At 44.6% G+C, this 15,492-nt stretch overlaps 1 protein-coding gene across 1 annotated transcript in view; it reads left to right on the top strand.

Annotated features, from left to right (window-relative positions):
• ppm1j (protein phosphatase, Mg2+/Mn2+ dependent, 1J) overlaps window positions 1-15,180 on the top strand; it is a gene marked incomplete at its 5' end in the record, with an annotated part of 16,485 nt that extends 1,305 nt beyond the window's left edge. The window contains 9 exons of the mRNA XM_080000001.1: window positions 5,732-5,846; window positions 8,437-8,766; window positions 9,288-9,400; window positions 9,999-10,083; window positions 11,136-11,254; window positions 11,567-11,630; window positions 12,021-12,128; window positions 12,934-13,085; window positions 13,738-15,180. Coding sequence (XP_079856127.1) covers window positions 5,732-5,846; window positions 8,437-8,766; window positions 9,288-9,400; window positions 9,999-10,083; window positions 11,136-11,254; window positions 11,567-11,630; window positions 12,021-12,128; window positions 12,934-13,085; window positions 13,738-13,885 — 1,234 coding nt within the window. The 3' untranslated portion in view covers window positions 13,886-15,180. The remainder of the gene's footprint in view (window positions 1-5,731; window positions 5,847-8,436; window positions 8,767-9,287; window positions 9,401-9,998; window positions 10,084-11,135; window positions 11,255-11,566; window positions 11,631-12,020; window positions 12,129-12,933; window positions 13,086-13,737) is intronic.
• Window positions 15,181-15,492: the final 312 nt, after the last annotated feature.

The raw sequence follows: 15,492 nt of genomic DNA, 5'->3' as shown, positions 1-15,492 counted from the left end.
TACGTTTTCTTTTTAGTTTTTTTTTTTTTTTTTTTTTGTGATGCACTTGCGTCTCTTGCATCTCATCCCCTCTCCACAACTCTGCTATACACCGATCAGCCACAACATTAAAACCACTGACAGGTGAAGTAAAAAAACATTGATCTTCTCGTTCCATTGGCACATGTCAAGGGGTGGGATATATTAGGCAGCAAGTGAACAGTCAGTTCTTGAAGTTGATGTGTCGGAAGAAGGAAAAATGAGCAAGCGTAAGGATCTGAGCGGCCAGATTGTGATGGCTAGACGACTGGGTCAGAGCATCTCCAAAACAGCAGGTCTTGTGGGGTTTTCCTGGTGTGCAGTGGTTAATACCTACCAAAAGTGGTCCAAGGAAGCACAAGCAGTGAACCTGCGACAGGGCCATGGGCGCCCAAGGCTCATTGATGCGCGTGGGGAGTGAAGTCCAGCCCCTCTAGTCCGATCCCACAGAAGAGCTGCTGTGGCACAAATTTCTGAAAAAGTTAATGCTGCTCTGATAGAAAGGAGTCAGAACACACAGTGCATCACAGCTTGCTGCGGATGGAGCTGCGTAGTCGCAGACCGGTCAGAGTGCTCACGCTGACCCCTGTCCTATCCCTGCGAGAGTCAGAACTAAACCATGGAGCAATGGAAGAAGGTGGCCTGGTCTGATGAATCACGTTTCCTTCTAGATCATGTGGATGGCAGGGTGTGTGCGCGCCGTTTACCTGGAGAAGAGATGGCACCAGGATGCACTATGGGAAGAAGGCAAGCAGGGGGAGGCAGTGTGATGCTCTGGACAATGTTCTGCTGGGAAACCTTGGGTCCTGGCATTCATGTAAATATTAATATTCATGTGGATCTTACTTTGACTCGTACCACCTACCTAAACATTGTTGCAGACCAAGTGCACCCCTTCATGGCCACAGTATTCCCTGATGGCAGTGGCCTCTTTCAGCAGGATAATGCGCCCTGCCACACTGCAAAAACTGTTTAGGAATCGTTTTAGGAACATGACAAAGAGTTTAAGGTGTTTACTTGGCCTCCAAATTCCCCAAATATCAATCCGATTGTGTATTTGTGGGATGTGCAGCAAGCCCAATCCATGGAGGCCCCACTTCAGGGCCCTACAGGACTTAAAGGATCTGCTGCTAACGTCTTGGTGCCAGATACCACAGGACACCTTCAGAGGTCTTGTGGAGTTCATGCCTCGACGGGTCAGAGCCGCTTTGGCAGCACGAGTGGGAGCTACACCTTATTAGTGGTGGTTTTAATGTTGTGGCTGATCGGTGTATAAAGTAATGGCAACCTTTTTTAAGATCCTGAACTTTCCCATTTAACCGCAATCAGCTATTGTGTCTAAACTGCAGAAGGATCATCCATGCATCTTTATTGCAGTTGCTGCAATTATACAATCCATACATCAAACTAGTTTTATTCACATTTTTGTCTGAAAAATGCTGCTTGGGTGGATTCCGAGTTGAAGCAAAGGGGAAAAGAAACAGGTTCAGATTTTTGCATTTCTCTTAGTACGCAGTTTGGGGAAAAAAAAGAAAAAAATTAAAAAGGTCCTGAATAGAACCGGCTGTTCTGCCGTTTGAAGTCCACCCCTGTCCGCCCCTTGGACCCGGTGCTGGAGCACTTAAAAAAAAAAACGCTGAGTCATGCCGGACCGCTCCAGGGGACATGAGGGGGCCCTGGCGATGAGGACGCAGGACCTCATTCAGAGGGAGGGAGAGGGAGGATGAAGGTGAATGGAAACAATGGAGCGTTGACTCGGTACCATCGACCACTGAACTGTGAGCTGTGCGTCGGTCATAAAGTCTGCACCGTCGTCTTTTAAGTGCCTAAAATACGACGCCGCATACGGACTGAACATGCTGTTTAACAGGCCTTATCAGTCTGCTCTGCGTCACTTTGGATCCTTCTGGCCAAAGTTGCATTATCGGGGGAATGTTTTTGTTCAGCGTGCGCCGGGACATCGAGTACGTTCCCCTCGCTATTTAGTTTAAGTGCTGCTTGTTCCCCTGAGGGCGTAATGAGTAGAAACAATGATGTCCCAACACCGAGGAGGTGGATGCCGTCCAGTTGGAGGCCACTCCGCTGGGCTCGTTCCAGACCCTGTGGAGCGCTGACACTTGGATATCTAAGCAGCAGGGATCGATCCTGCCAGAATCACTGAGCAGACCTGTGTGTTTTTTTTTTAGTTGTTTTTTTTTTTTTAAGGAGCCACATGACAGTCACATGAGCTATAATTGAGCATCATTTTTAACATGAGGTCGGATGGGTTTCCTGACCGTCAGTACAGTCCTTTTTAAATCATTTGACCCCTGTGTGTATCGGCCAGGACCCGCTATCAGTCATGACGTCTTCACAACTTGTGACATAAAAATCCGCCCCGGGGACGCGTCCGCCGAGTCACGGAAAGAGGAAGTTGTTGAGTTGTTTCACAAACATGACGCAAACGCTATCGCAGCAAATGGTGCCGTTTATGGCGGTCTCTCTAGAAGTGTCGCAATCCGCCTGACTCGGTCTCACTTCCCTACGCGGCGGGCGCATCCATGTCTCGTCAAATTCTTCACGGCATGACAAAAATCTTGCCGAGAGGCAAAACGTTGTCGTGGGTTTTAACAGATGTCTGAACTGGGTGAAAGTTAAAAAAAGATATAAAATTGAAGGCGTGGGGAAAATATCTAGAGACCCTTTGTGGGTGTGTACCGCCTTTCTATGTTTATGAGATGATTTAAAAGGTAAAAGTTCACTGTGGGGAGGGGGGGAAAAAAAAGCCCCGGGGTTGCTGCTGAGTGACAACTACAGCAGGTAGAGGATGACAGATGGACAAATACTCTGCGCCTAATTCATAAATCCCCATAATCCGCACCATGCCAAACATGAAGGAATTTGTCTCGTCCAATTCTAAATTCCTTTACATGGCGATGGTGGGAGTTTTTTGGGGGGGGGGTTCACAAAGCGGACGTACGCGCACACGTGTCCCTACCTACGATTTCTTTGTTGATATACCATTGAATAAAAAATAATTCTATATCGTCTTGTTTGGAACAAGGTCAGGCAATCCAATTTCACAGGCACCCTATTGAAACCCTGCTGCCTTTGGGTGCGACAACTGCCATCCGAAGTACAATGAAGGCCCGCGGCCGTGAAACGTTTGATAAGAAGGCTACGGATAAGAAGATCACAGCCCCACGAAAATCCGCGTGGAAAGGCTTACTTTAGTGCACTCAGCGCGGAGGCGGCGCCAGCGCTGCTCGGCTGTGTTGTAGCATCGATTCAAATCTTCTAGAGCGTCGCGCGGAAGCCAGGAAATGAATTTGCGAAAGACATTTGGGGATGGCCCAGCTCCGCACTTGGGTCTGAGTGGGAGAACAGCGGTGCGCGCAGGGTTATCGTTGTTGCGCGGCGTCTCGATGCAACCCGGTCTTCTGCCTCCGGGTCGGCGTGCAGCTTCCCTGTGAGCGGTGTTCGAGGAGGCGTGCGCTTGCTTGTCCGTTTATTGTTTTTTTTTTTTGTTGTTTTTTGTGCGGGAAGGTCGGACAAAGGGAAGCTGAGCGTTGAGAGGATATGTCAACATGTTTGTCAACACATGTCGGCAACACGTTTGCACCAAACGTATAGACCGTCCGGCGGGAGGACGGTCTATACGATGCTCAAATGTCGGTGCAGGACCTGAAACATTAACACCACAAGCCCAAAAACACAGTGATCGCCTGGCACTAGGGGTTCAACCAATACAAAAAAAGACCAATGCAGTATACGTACAGTACCTATAAATAACATACAGGTGTTTCTTATACATAAAACTTTTTTACTTGTTTCTTACACCCCTTACACTTTTTATAATTGTTCCCTGTCACCAGCCCTGAGGAGGGAGCTTGGTGCAGTTCACTACTTAACGTGAAAAGTGTTGTTGTTTTTTTTTTTTTTGTTTTTTGGGGTAATTCAGACGTAGACTTTACTGTTTCTGCTTCATTCTCCAGAGCTCAATAACAGATTCTGGCAACACTGAGACCATTTCCCCTAATGATCGTAATCACCCAAACGACTTGGCAAGTGAAAGACCCAAGGTGCCGTTGTGATGAAAAAGTTACGCCATTTTTGGGTTGTTGTTTTTTTTTTGGACGGTGGCACCAAACGCCAAGAATCGCAAGGTGTGGAGGACAAGACCCTGGTCCAGTAATTCATCCACCCACCAAATGAATTCTATCCATCTCTCTGTCTCTCTCTCTCTATTTTCCTCTCTCTCTAATTACTAATCCACGCTCTACGCAGCCCTCCACTGAATCATAATGACAATAGAATATAATTACAGTTTCCCTTCCTGCCTGATGTGCCACTGATCTATAAAATGTTATATAACACGCCTGCATGAGGCCAATTTCTGCTGCAAAACTGTCCTTCCGGGTTAGAACTGATGGGCCAGAACCAAATTAGTGAGGAAGTTGCCGGACCACCCCCTGCTGGACTTCTTGTTTTATTAACCTGTTCTGAGTCATGCAATGGGGGTTATGGGGGACAAAGGACATTTGATCCCCCGTGGTCGATTTATGTTCGCAGGAGGAGCCGACGGCGGCATCAAGTCATCCGCCGTCTTATGTCCAGTTGTATGTCCCAGAATGCAACAGTCTTCGATATAATAGTTGTATTCTGCTTTTGTATCTGTGTGCTCCCAGCTTTGCAGGCCATTCCAGTCGCCGCTTAACTTATTTTACTGGCGTAATTATTTATTCTTATCCATCATTACTCACCCTTTAAGCGGTGATTTTATCTCTTTAATTTTTATCGCTGCCGTACCTTACTTGGGTGATGGTTGTGGTTCTCCGCTCAAGGGGCTGTTTGACTGTGGGGCTGATGCTACCGGGCCCACGGAGGATTGAAGCGCTTCAGGGCAAAATCTCTTGTACCTTCAATCAAATAAGAGAGTTATTATTATTATTAATTTCATTTATTTAATTCATCTACATATTTACTACTGGCAATTTATTAATTTAAATCAGTTGTTTTATTTGTTAGCTTTTGTGAATCACTAGGTGTGCTATAATTACATTTTATTATTATTATTATTATTATTATTTGACATGACTTGACAAGAGAAGCATTTCCACGTGCCACCCATGCATTAAGTAGTTGTATGTTGCATGTTTTATGTAGTGTACTGAGTACACAGGTGTACTGAATACACCTTTTCCCTCAGCCAACGGCAGCAATAAATCTGTTTCAATCTATGTCTGAAACTCTGGCCCTTTTGTTGTTGTATTAGTTTTATTTCTCCGTCAAAGCGAAAAACAAAAAGCTGGGAGATGTTTCCACAATGTGACTCACTGTTCTGCACCAGTGGCTCCGGTGTGCGCTGCTCCGTCACACCCTGGAGCGGTGGACCCTGCTCCATCACTCCGTGGAGCGCTGGATGCTGCTCTGGCATCGCGCCATGCATTACTGTAAAGCCATTATCCCCCATGAGCGTCAGTGCATCATAAAAACACTTAATCCGCCCCCCCCCCCCCGGCGAGTTCCTTTGGGAGGCCACTGCAGTACTTAGTGCTCTACACACGCCCTGTCTGTCCTGTCTGTCTGTCTGTCGGTCGGTGTCTGTCTGTCTGTCGCTCTCCCTCCCTGTGGTTCTGTAGAGTACAGTTAATAGCATCCAAGATAAATATTATTTCTCATCCAACGCCCCCTCCCTCCCTCCCTCCCTCCCTCCCTCCTATCTCCACATCAGGGTGATCAATGCGGGGAAGAGCATGCTGAATGAGGACCAGGCCTCCTGCGAGAAGCTGTACGTGAAGAAGCCGACGGGAAAACACCGCAACTCCACCCTGCTGGAGGACAATGGGGTGAGGGAGGGGAACAACACGGCTCTTTGTGCGCACCCAAACACGAAACACGAGCCGGCCAATCACGGCGGCGCGGGCGCTCATAACTCGCGTTCGGTTTGGCGTTAGGGAGGCAGACAGAATGCGCCGCCGTTCCGGGAAACCGTTGGAGGCCAATTGCACCCAAAAAAAAAAAAAAATGCGCCTGACGTTCTTGATTGTGCAACTTTTTGGCCCGAGCGTTTGTCCTACATTTGTGTAAAAATTTAACGCCCTTTTATTGACTGAAAAGGGTTGGGTGATAATTGTTTGGTATCTATTATCTCTCAGCAGTGTTGTATGGCGATGAAAGCATGACATTATCAAGATAAACAACTAGGTCAGCTATTTCAATGTTGGAAACAGAACTCATATCTAAGGGTTTGAGGAAGGGAAAAACTTTTTGGGTTCTTGATCTGATGTCATGCTTAACGTTATTATGTAATTCAGTGCGATGAAACTCTATTTAAGTCTCGATCATGGGATTTAGAAAAGGGGTGTGTGTGTGTGTGTGTGTGTGTGTGTGTGTGTGTGTGTGTGTGTGTGTGTGTGTGTGTGTGTGTGTGTGTGTGTGTGTGTGTGTGTGTGTGTGTGTGTGTGTGTGTGTGTGTGTTATATTGTGAAATACTCCATTATCAGCATGGATTAAATTAAATGAACGTATTTCTCAGTCTCAGTGGCCGTATCTACAGTATATGGTATGATATCTACTGTATATCCGGGTGATCCTTCAGGGACGTCTCATTATTCACTAAGTACATGAGTCAGTGTTCCCGGGTGTTGACACAACGCAAAACATTAGCTCTCAAGCATGAAAGGACCAACCAGAAACGTTCTCTTCGCTTGTTCTGGAAATTTTACCGGGGTGTCGAAATGTTGATTGGTGCAGCAACGCAGCAAATATAGTTTGCCAAAGATCGTTTCCTTGACTCGCTGCACAAGTCTGTGTGTTTTTCTAAACATTTCGATCTGGCTGCAAAGGGATATATTTGTTTGAAATGATCGGACTTGCTATTCGGTGTTATGTTATGTTATTTAGTAGACTTCAACAGGGATTCGAGAGGTCTGGGGCCGGTTTTGGGGTCGTGGAGGAGAAATAGTTTGTAGTTCCTGTGGCCTCCTTCAGGGCATCCATTGTTACTGATTGTTCCTTTAAGTTTGAGAACCTTTTTGTCGTAAAATATTTACTTCTGATTGCTGGTTAGTATTTGCTGCTGCCCTCTGCCACGGTGTAATTAAACCACCAACAACAGTGTCTGTATAATGAAAAGTACAGTGATGGGGTTTACATACTGTATGTCAGATATCCGCAAGAGAGAAAGTTCTGCTGCAGCAGCAGCTACTATTTTAAAAGGGTCTGCTGAAAGGCAGAAAAAGTCGCAAAGTCAAAGTGCCTTTTTAAAATCGGAGGTGAGTTCGCCTTCATGTTTTCGCCAACGGAAAGGAACGGAAAAGCGTTTTTTTTTTTCCCCGACACCAACGCACGCTTAGATCCTGTTTTGAGAATTTGTATGGGAGTGGTGGGATGAGCAGAGAATAAACAGCTGCAGAAAGCATGCCTCAACACGCCAGAGTCCATAGAGCAGATAATTGACTGATTCATTGTTTTACTCCTATAATCTGCCTAAATGTGTTTACACGGCTGAGTGGTTGGTAGCGTGCGGGCTCGGGTTTTATTTCGAGCCACTACCCCCAACACACGCACGCACGCACAAACCTACCTCACTGTGTTTGGTTGATCTTAAACAAATGACATCATCTCTGTTCCTCCTGGTGTCAGAGGGCTGAGCAGATGTCCCATGTCCGTTCATCTGTCAGTGAGTGTCGGAGCCAGCACAGCTTGGCCCATGAGCACATTGGTAGCGTTTCGGCGTTTTGTAATGCAGCGTATCGTGTCTTTCAGATGAGGAGTTTCCCCTCTTTCATCTTTGTTCCATGGCCACTGTACATCGTCTTTGCGGTTAAACTGCGCTTTTTGTCTTGTTTTAAGCAATGATAATTCAGATCATCTTATTATTTCTGCAAAACAATATTTTTTGCCTTCACATCCTCCCATACCAATATAGCTTTGGTACCAAGAGAAGGGCACATGGTGCTTGGCATTTAAAATATATTTTAATGTCACTATCCAGGCCAGACATTCTCAGCCTTGGGGTCGTGACCCCATGTGAGGTGTTGATGCACACAGGGTCATGTGACATTTCTAACTGATAAGCTGATGCATTTGAAATAATTAAATTTAATGGGCTGGAGCCCCATGCCCTCTGATATAATAAACAAAGCCTCTGCGATACTCAAATTCACATGAAACAGCTTCCTAATTTGCAATGTGGAATATCTGCCAGTTATGTCACTTTTTACAGTACACTCATAAAGATTCTTATTTAGCCTCAAGTAGTTGCTCGCAGGCCTCTGAAGTGAATTTTAATGTATAAGATTAGTGATGCCGGCTCCAAAATAATGATAAAATGAAAATAATTTTTTTTGACCAAAAACATGGGCCAAAAAAGGTTGACTTTTTTAATACATAATATTTGTATTATTGTTTTGGGTGTCCAAACCCCCATTTCAGGACGGCACAGGAATCCCGCTCCACTTCTGGGGGGTGTTTGACGGCCACGCCGGGTCGGGGGCCGCCATCATGGCCTCCAAGCTCCTGCACCGCCTCATTAGGGACCGCCTCGGCGAAGTCGCTCACCTGCTGGAGAACCCTTCCAACCCGCCGCCCATCTGCCTGGCCAAGAACGGAAGCCCCTACCAGGCCGAGACCAAGAAGGGCGCGACGCAGGAGGCAGAGGACCCGGACGCCATCAGCGACCCGACGGTTCGATTCCACATGGAGAAGGTGGTCAGCTTGGAGAGCCTCATCATGGGTGTGATAGAGAACGCCTTCACGCAGATGGTGAGCGGGAGAGACTTTTAATGCTGTGGGGGTTTTTTTTTTTTATGTTATTTAGATGTAATTCGTTTAGAGACTAGATATAGTCTGGGATTATAATGCAATTTTAGTGCAATTTACAATGCAATTTCTTGCACTTCATAAACTGTATTAGCTGTTGTAATCAATGCCTCTCCTTGCTTGGTTATAGACTCCTGGTGTACTATACTATACTACATTACAAATGACTGTTTTGCCGATGTTTCTTGTGTGTAAATATCTTAAAGCATCATTCGTCATCCCCAAAAATATCGTCAAATTACCACTGTCGAGGAACTTGTCAAAACATATTGTGATATTTCATTTTGTCAATATTTACCCTGCTCTGGTGTTGCTATGAACGACAATATGTTTTGCTGGCTGTACAGAGTAATGAGCGATGGCGGTTCTGAAGTCCTCTGTTGCCTTTTTAATATTTATATATATTTATATATTTATATATTTATTTGTTTGTTTCTTTGTTTATTTATTATTCTTTTTTTCAGGATGACCTCATCGAAAAGGAGAAAGCTTCTTACACAATCTCTGGTGGATGTTGTGCCTTAGCCGCCATCCATTTGATGGGGAAACTCTACGTAGCCAATGCCGGAGACAGCAGGTAAGAGAAGGAGCTAAGCAGGGCTGGTAATTCTCTATGTAATGTTTATCTATTTATTTGTTTGTTCGTTTATCCATTCATTTATTCATTATTAATTTTTTTCCCAGACCACACCTTAAAAAGTTGACAGGTTGCTTTAATTAATTTGGCACTTTTAATAAAACCACTTGATTTGAAAATTATGTAAATGTATGGCCACAGTTGGCCCAGCAGCATTGACATCATAATCTACATTCAGTTTGACATGATTGTTTTACTGAATCAAGTGCTGAATAGTGAAGTGGCCCTGTGCATGGTATTAGTATTGAGTGATTGACGAGGAAGAATAATAATGCACAGCAGCTTCTTGTGCCCCCCCCCCCTGGTGTACATTTAATGTACTGCAGCTTAATTTAGTTCATTTTGTTTGTGACACTTTCTGGATTAGGAATAATTCAAATGTGCTGCTTGTTTGTAGGAATGTGGTCCAGTCTGTGTGAATCCTCCACGTTGCATTCTGTGTCTTTCTCCATATCTCTGCCTGCCGATCGATCTGTTTCTACTCCTCCTCCTCCTCCTCCCTAAACCTCCTCCTCTGTCTTTCTCTCTCAAATTTCAGGGCCATAATAATTCGAAATGATGAAGTTATCCCAATGTCTTATGAATTCACACCGGAGTCAGAGAGGCAGCGGCTACAGTATCTGGTATTATCTTACCCGTTCCACGTTGCAAACGACAATTTAAATTGTCATACTTCAGGGAAAAAAAAGTAATCGATGTTAATCTGGTTAAGGGGATTTGGGATTTAGACCCCCCCCCCCCTTCTCCCCCTCACCATGTGTAAGTCTAGCATTACATAAAGCATAGATTTAGCCTAACATTTAGATTTCACTGTGTATGTGTGAGTGTGTCTATTCAGTGGAGTTAAGAACAGACCAGTAAGGTAAAAGGGGAAACTCTGAATCAATGTCTACCTGTTTAAGGCTGCAGGAACTGGTTGTAGTGTGAGTCAGGATGTGGGTGGAGTGAAGATGCTGCAGCATAAATAGTGGAAGCCTGTGCAAGAGAGCCTGGCTCTGTACTTTAAGTAAATATGGTTTCTAAATCCTGTCTGCACCCCTGTAAGTGTCCGTAAGCATTCTGTGAGTGCAGTGATGGTGTATAAAGTGCCATTTTCAGTGATAAGATAATAATACGAACATCAAACAGCAGCAACCATTTAACTTTGCTTTCATCGTTTCGTTATCTGTTACTTCGGCATTATATTATAGTTGGTGAATGCATTGATTCATTCGGATACACAGAAAAACATCTACTGCCACTCGGCCTGCATTGTGGCTTAGATGAGTGATTATGTTTTCATTTGTTGCTTAGATAGATAGACAGGCATACACTGAAAGAGAACAGATAATAATACAAAATAATACAAATATAATCTTAATAATTAAATAATGTTAAAGATATATGAATAAAAATATGATGATTCATAAAAAAATACATTTATTTTATATAATTTTTTTTTGTGTGTGTGTGTGTGTGTGTGTGTGTGTGTGTGTGTGTGTGTGTGTGTCTGTGCGTGCAATGTATTTTTTTTTTTTAACTTTTTACTTAGATGGTGATTAACGGTTTTAAATGTATTCTTTATTTGCACTCATAACTTGCTGGATGGGTATGAGAGACTTAAGGACTTTAATGGCGAGCTTTGAGGTCAGATGTTTGACCGTCTCCCCTTGCTTCCCACTGTACATCCCTCCAGGGTTTCCTGAGACCGGAGCTCCTGGGGAACGAGTTCACTCACATCGAGTTCCCGCGCAGGATCCAGCACAGCGAGCTGGGCAAGAAGATGCTCTTCAGGGACCACAGCATGACCGGATGGTGAACTTGGAATTTCCGTTCCCGTTCAACTTAAACTTCTCCTGCTGCTATAAAAATGGCGTTTGCCGTTACGTACACCAGGGCTTCCCACACTGGGGCGGGTGCCCCCCTAGGGGTCTTCGACGAGATTGCAGGGGGGTCTGCAGAAAATGTATTATTTATTTATTTATTTACTATCTCTTTTTTTTATTTTACCTTTTCTTTTCACAAAATGTACTCAAGTTTGGGAACCCCTGATCTACACCACCTCCAGGGTTGTTTGTTACTGGTTAGTTTTTATGCATTTATTAATATTATTCTTTGCCGTTGTAGGTCTTACAAGACAATTGTTGAGGATGATCTGAAATTCCCCCTGATATACGGAGAGGGAAAAAAGGTGAGAAACGGGGGAAGGAAAAACAAAAAAAAAGGATCATACTGGAGATAATATGTATATAACATACACATTTAAGATAATGTTTATATAATTATACGTTTCCAAGTTGAACCCGCTCCAAAAATAGCTCTATTTTATTTCCTGAGATTATTTGTCCTTGGTCGATCATCCTTCACAAGTGGATTTTCCACAGATTCATAAGTATATCCCAAAGCACTAAACGTGTCTGTCTGTCTCTGTCTCTGTCTCTGTCTCTGTGTGTGTGTGTGTGTGTGTGTGTGTGTGTGTGTGTGTGTGTGTGTGTGTGTGTGTGTGTGTGTGTGTGTGTGTGTGTGTGTGTGTGTGTGTGTGTTTCTCACATGCGACTGTACTTCCGTACGTGACACGCAGGCCCGTGTCATGGCAACAATCGGCGTGACCCGTGGGCTTGGAGATCACGACCTGAAGGTTTACAACTCCAACATCCACATCAAGCCGTTCCTCTCCTGCTGCCCGGAGGTGAGGCTCTCTTTCCGTTTTCCGTTGAAAACACTTCCCCTCACGGAACTTTGCCATTGTTGCTTTGATGACATCGGAGCGTGTTGGTGATTTGAACCGACCTCTGGTCCGGTGCTGCTCCCCCGTCGTCTGTCGCAGGGAATCCTCCTTCATTTTAATTTCCTTTGACCCGTGTCTTTTCTCTGATCCCAGTTGTAAACAATGCACACGGGTTTGTTTTGGTCACTCTTGTTTCAGGAAACAATGTTAAATAAAACTGTTAATTCAATGTACATGACTTACGGTCTTTTTGAAATGATGTGAATACTGTGTACTGTATCAAAACCGATCCCTGGAGGATTTCGACGGTAGGATTGGATCAGGGAATAAGGAATCAGATTGACAAGAACGTTTTAAAATGGCATCAGAATTTGGTAAAATCTATCTATAATAACCAGATAACCAGCCATAAGCATCTTTCTACCTTTACTCCATATGACAAGTGCAACTTCCTTCTCTCTCTCTCTTTAGCTCTGATATCTTTTAATTTCCTTGTAGCACTCCTCTACCTGGGGCCGGTTCATCCGGGTTTAACAATGTTAATTACGACACTCCCTACATCGTGTGTAAACGTTTGTTTGTCTGTCTCTCATTTACACTATTATCCTATTGTAGTGCTTGTGTTGTGTTGATGTCTAGATATCTGAATTGAGCACTTTTGCCGGAGAAAATCTGGATTATATCTTACTTAGCCAGTGAACTTATCACTTATAATCACACCATAATAATAGAAGGGCGATAATAACCATGCGTGATTCCATTCCAGGTGAAGGTTTATGACCTGGCTGAAAACAAACACGGGCCGGATGACGTTCTGGTCATGGGCACGGATGGCCTGTGGGATGTGACAACGGACAGGGAAGTGGCAGATGCAGTGTGCGCCTTCCTTTCATGCTGCGATCCCTCTGATCCCATGAGGTACGGAGCCTACGGTGTCTGCATACATGATATTATGTGACATCACACTTGTGTTGAATACTTGTATGTTTCCTTAACATACCCACCACCTGCCCTCTGTTATTTAATTTGTATTGTTTGCACTGTTCTGTCAACTTCTGCTGCTGTAACACTTGAATTTCTCCCCCAGGAATTGATAATGTTTTATTTGATAGCCCTTACACTTGATTTTATAATCATATTTAGACTGTTAGTAGAGTTTAGTGCTATGTGATTTCCATCAATGTAATTCACTTACTAAAAATCAGGGGAAGAGGCATTTAGCGATAATTCCACTAGGGGGCAACCTTTATCCATATTAAGGGCTTCTGCAGAACTTAAATAGCAGTGGATACAAATTGAATTTGTAAAACTACACAAGGCCTATAATTTGATTGGAAATTATTATATGGTTCAACAATTTTGAGGAAGTTAATTCATATTCATATGTGGATTTCATATACGTGGATTCAATTAAAATGCCATTGAACGCGGAGTCACTCTGCATTAGTCAGTCAGGGAAGCATTATATGTTCCTGTGATGATTTTAGCCTCAGGATAGAGGATCTCGTCATTTCATTATCAGCGCCGTATTGTTCTGACTGTCCTTGTTTTTTCTCCCCGCCTTTCACAGGTATACGCTGGCAGCCCAGGACCTGTTGATGCGGTCGCGAGGCATCCTCAAGGAACGGGGCTGGCGGCTTCCCAACGAGAAGCTGGGCTCGGGCGATGACATCACGGTATTTGTAATCCCGCTGGCGGGGTCCGAGGCAGAGACATGACGACTTATTTGAAACGTGCCCAGTTGGGACTGACTCCTAAGGGTCCCCCGCCCAGGGTCCCTCCCTGGCAGGGCCCAGGGCCCCTCCTCCAAGCTTGCTATTCCCTAAACCCTCCGGAGGGCGGGGGCAGAGCAACTACCTTCTCACAAAGAAGAGTCGGGTCCGGGAGAATCGGCATCAACCGCTCGACCGGACCCCGGCCCGGGCCTCCACAGATCCCCACCCACCCCGCCCCAAAACCCAGGCTCCTCCCTCCCAGTCCTTACCCAACCTGCTCGATAGGCTGTTCAAGTAATGAAAAAAAAAAAAAACAACAACAAAAATGTTCAGTCCCATCAACATCTCTCCTCCTCTCCAAGACCCTGCTTCATACGACTGTTGCCGACACGGACTCCGTAGTTTGTAGTTTGTCTTTTTCGGGTTTGAAAATTCAAAGCCGGTCCAAAAAAATAAAATAAACGCGTCTCAAACTCCAGGAGGAGCCATCCGTAATTTAAAATTTCACTGCAAGCGCTTTGCGGGGCAGACGGCGGGGGCAGCCAAGCAAACGGACGGAAGGACGGACGGACGGACGTGCGAGGTGAGCACAGTAAGACTCGACGCCCGGAGGCTTACTCAAGCGGGGAGCAGAATAATGAGTCTCCCGTCTTTTTACGTGACAAAAATAGGATCATTGACGCCGCCGCCTCTGCTCCTCCGCACCGAATGATGGGAAATGTATTAGACCTGAAGCACTTTAAAGACTGTCGGACCTGCTCCATCGGTTGATCGGCCATCGAGATTGAAATCTTCGTATTGAATGTGTTGATAGATCCTTATTTTTGTTTACTTTTGCCGTTCTAGTGGAGGTGAAGGGAACACCTTTTACTGATCATTGTAAAGTGATAGAATGTGATTATTGGTTTACTTTCGGTGTGTTTTATCCCTTTAGCCCTCAGAAGTATTCCGTTGGTGGTACGATGTGATGAATGTCACAGAAATGCCTTATTACGCTGAAGAAATTTGAAATGTTTGTGTTTTTGATGCATTAAGTTTTATCCCTTGATTGAAAAGATGCAAAGAATTTGTACGTCCTCAAATGTATGCCTCTTTTTTTTTTTTTTGTGACCGTTCTGTTATGTTGTGTCGTCATTTAAGAGTATTCATAACTTTTTTTTTTTATATATATATGCTTTTTGGTTAAAATCCATATACATTTTTTTTTTTTTTTCATGTTTAGAGGGACACTCAGAATACGAGCTGCCAATGAAAGGTACAAAGAATAAATGTACCAACGGAAATAAATAAGTTCTGTTTTCCCATTTTCTTGTAGCTATTCTTAACCAAATATCTGCCTGTCGGAGCTGCTCTGGACCCTCAGCTCTCATTTATCTGAGCTGGAGCATTGCAACGCCGACTTGCAGACCGGCTGAGCCCATGACAATATTGCAATAAACAACGTGCCAGACAATATCGAACGACGTGAGGCTCAGCTCTATACGGGATCCTACCGCCACCATTGTTTCAATGCATCAAAATCGGAACCATACAGTGGTCGGAGGAGAGAGCAGTGGTGGCAGGTGGCTTCCGTTTACAGCCACGATAAACTGTCGGAGAGAACCATATTC

Source organism: Zeus faber, assembly GCF_960531495.2.
Source record: "Zeus faber genome assembly, chromosome: 5".
Classification (NCBI taxonomy): Eukaryota; Metazoa; Chordata; class Actinopteri; order Zeiformes; family Zeidae; genus Zeus; species Zeus faber.
The sequence above is the reverse complement of the archived record's forward strand: the minus strand, read 5'-3'. Positions and strand labels throughout refer to the sequence as shown.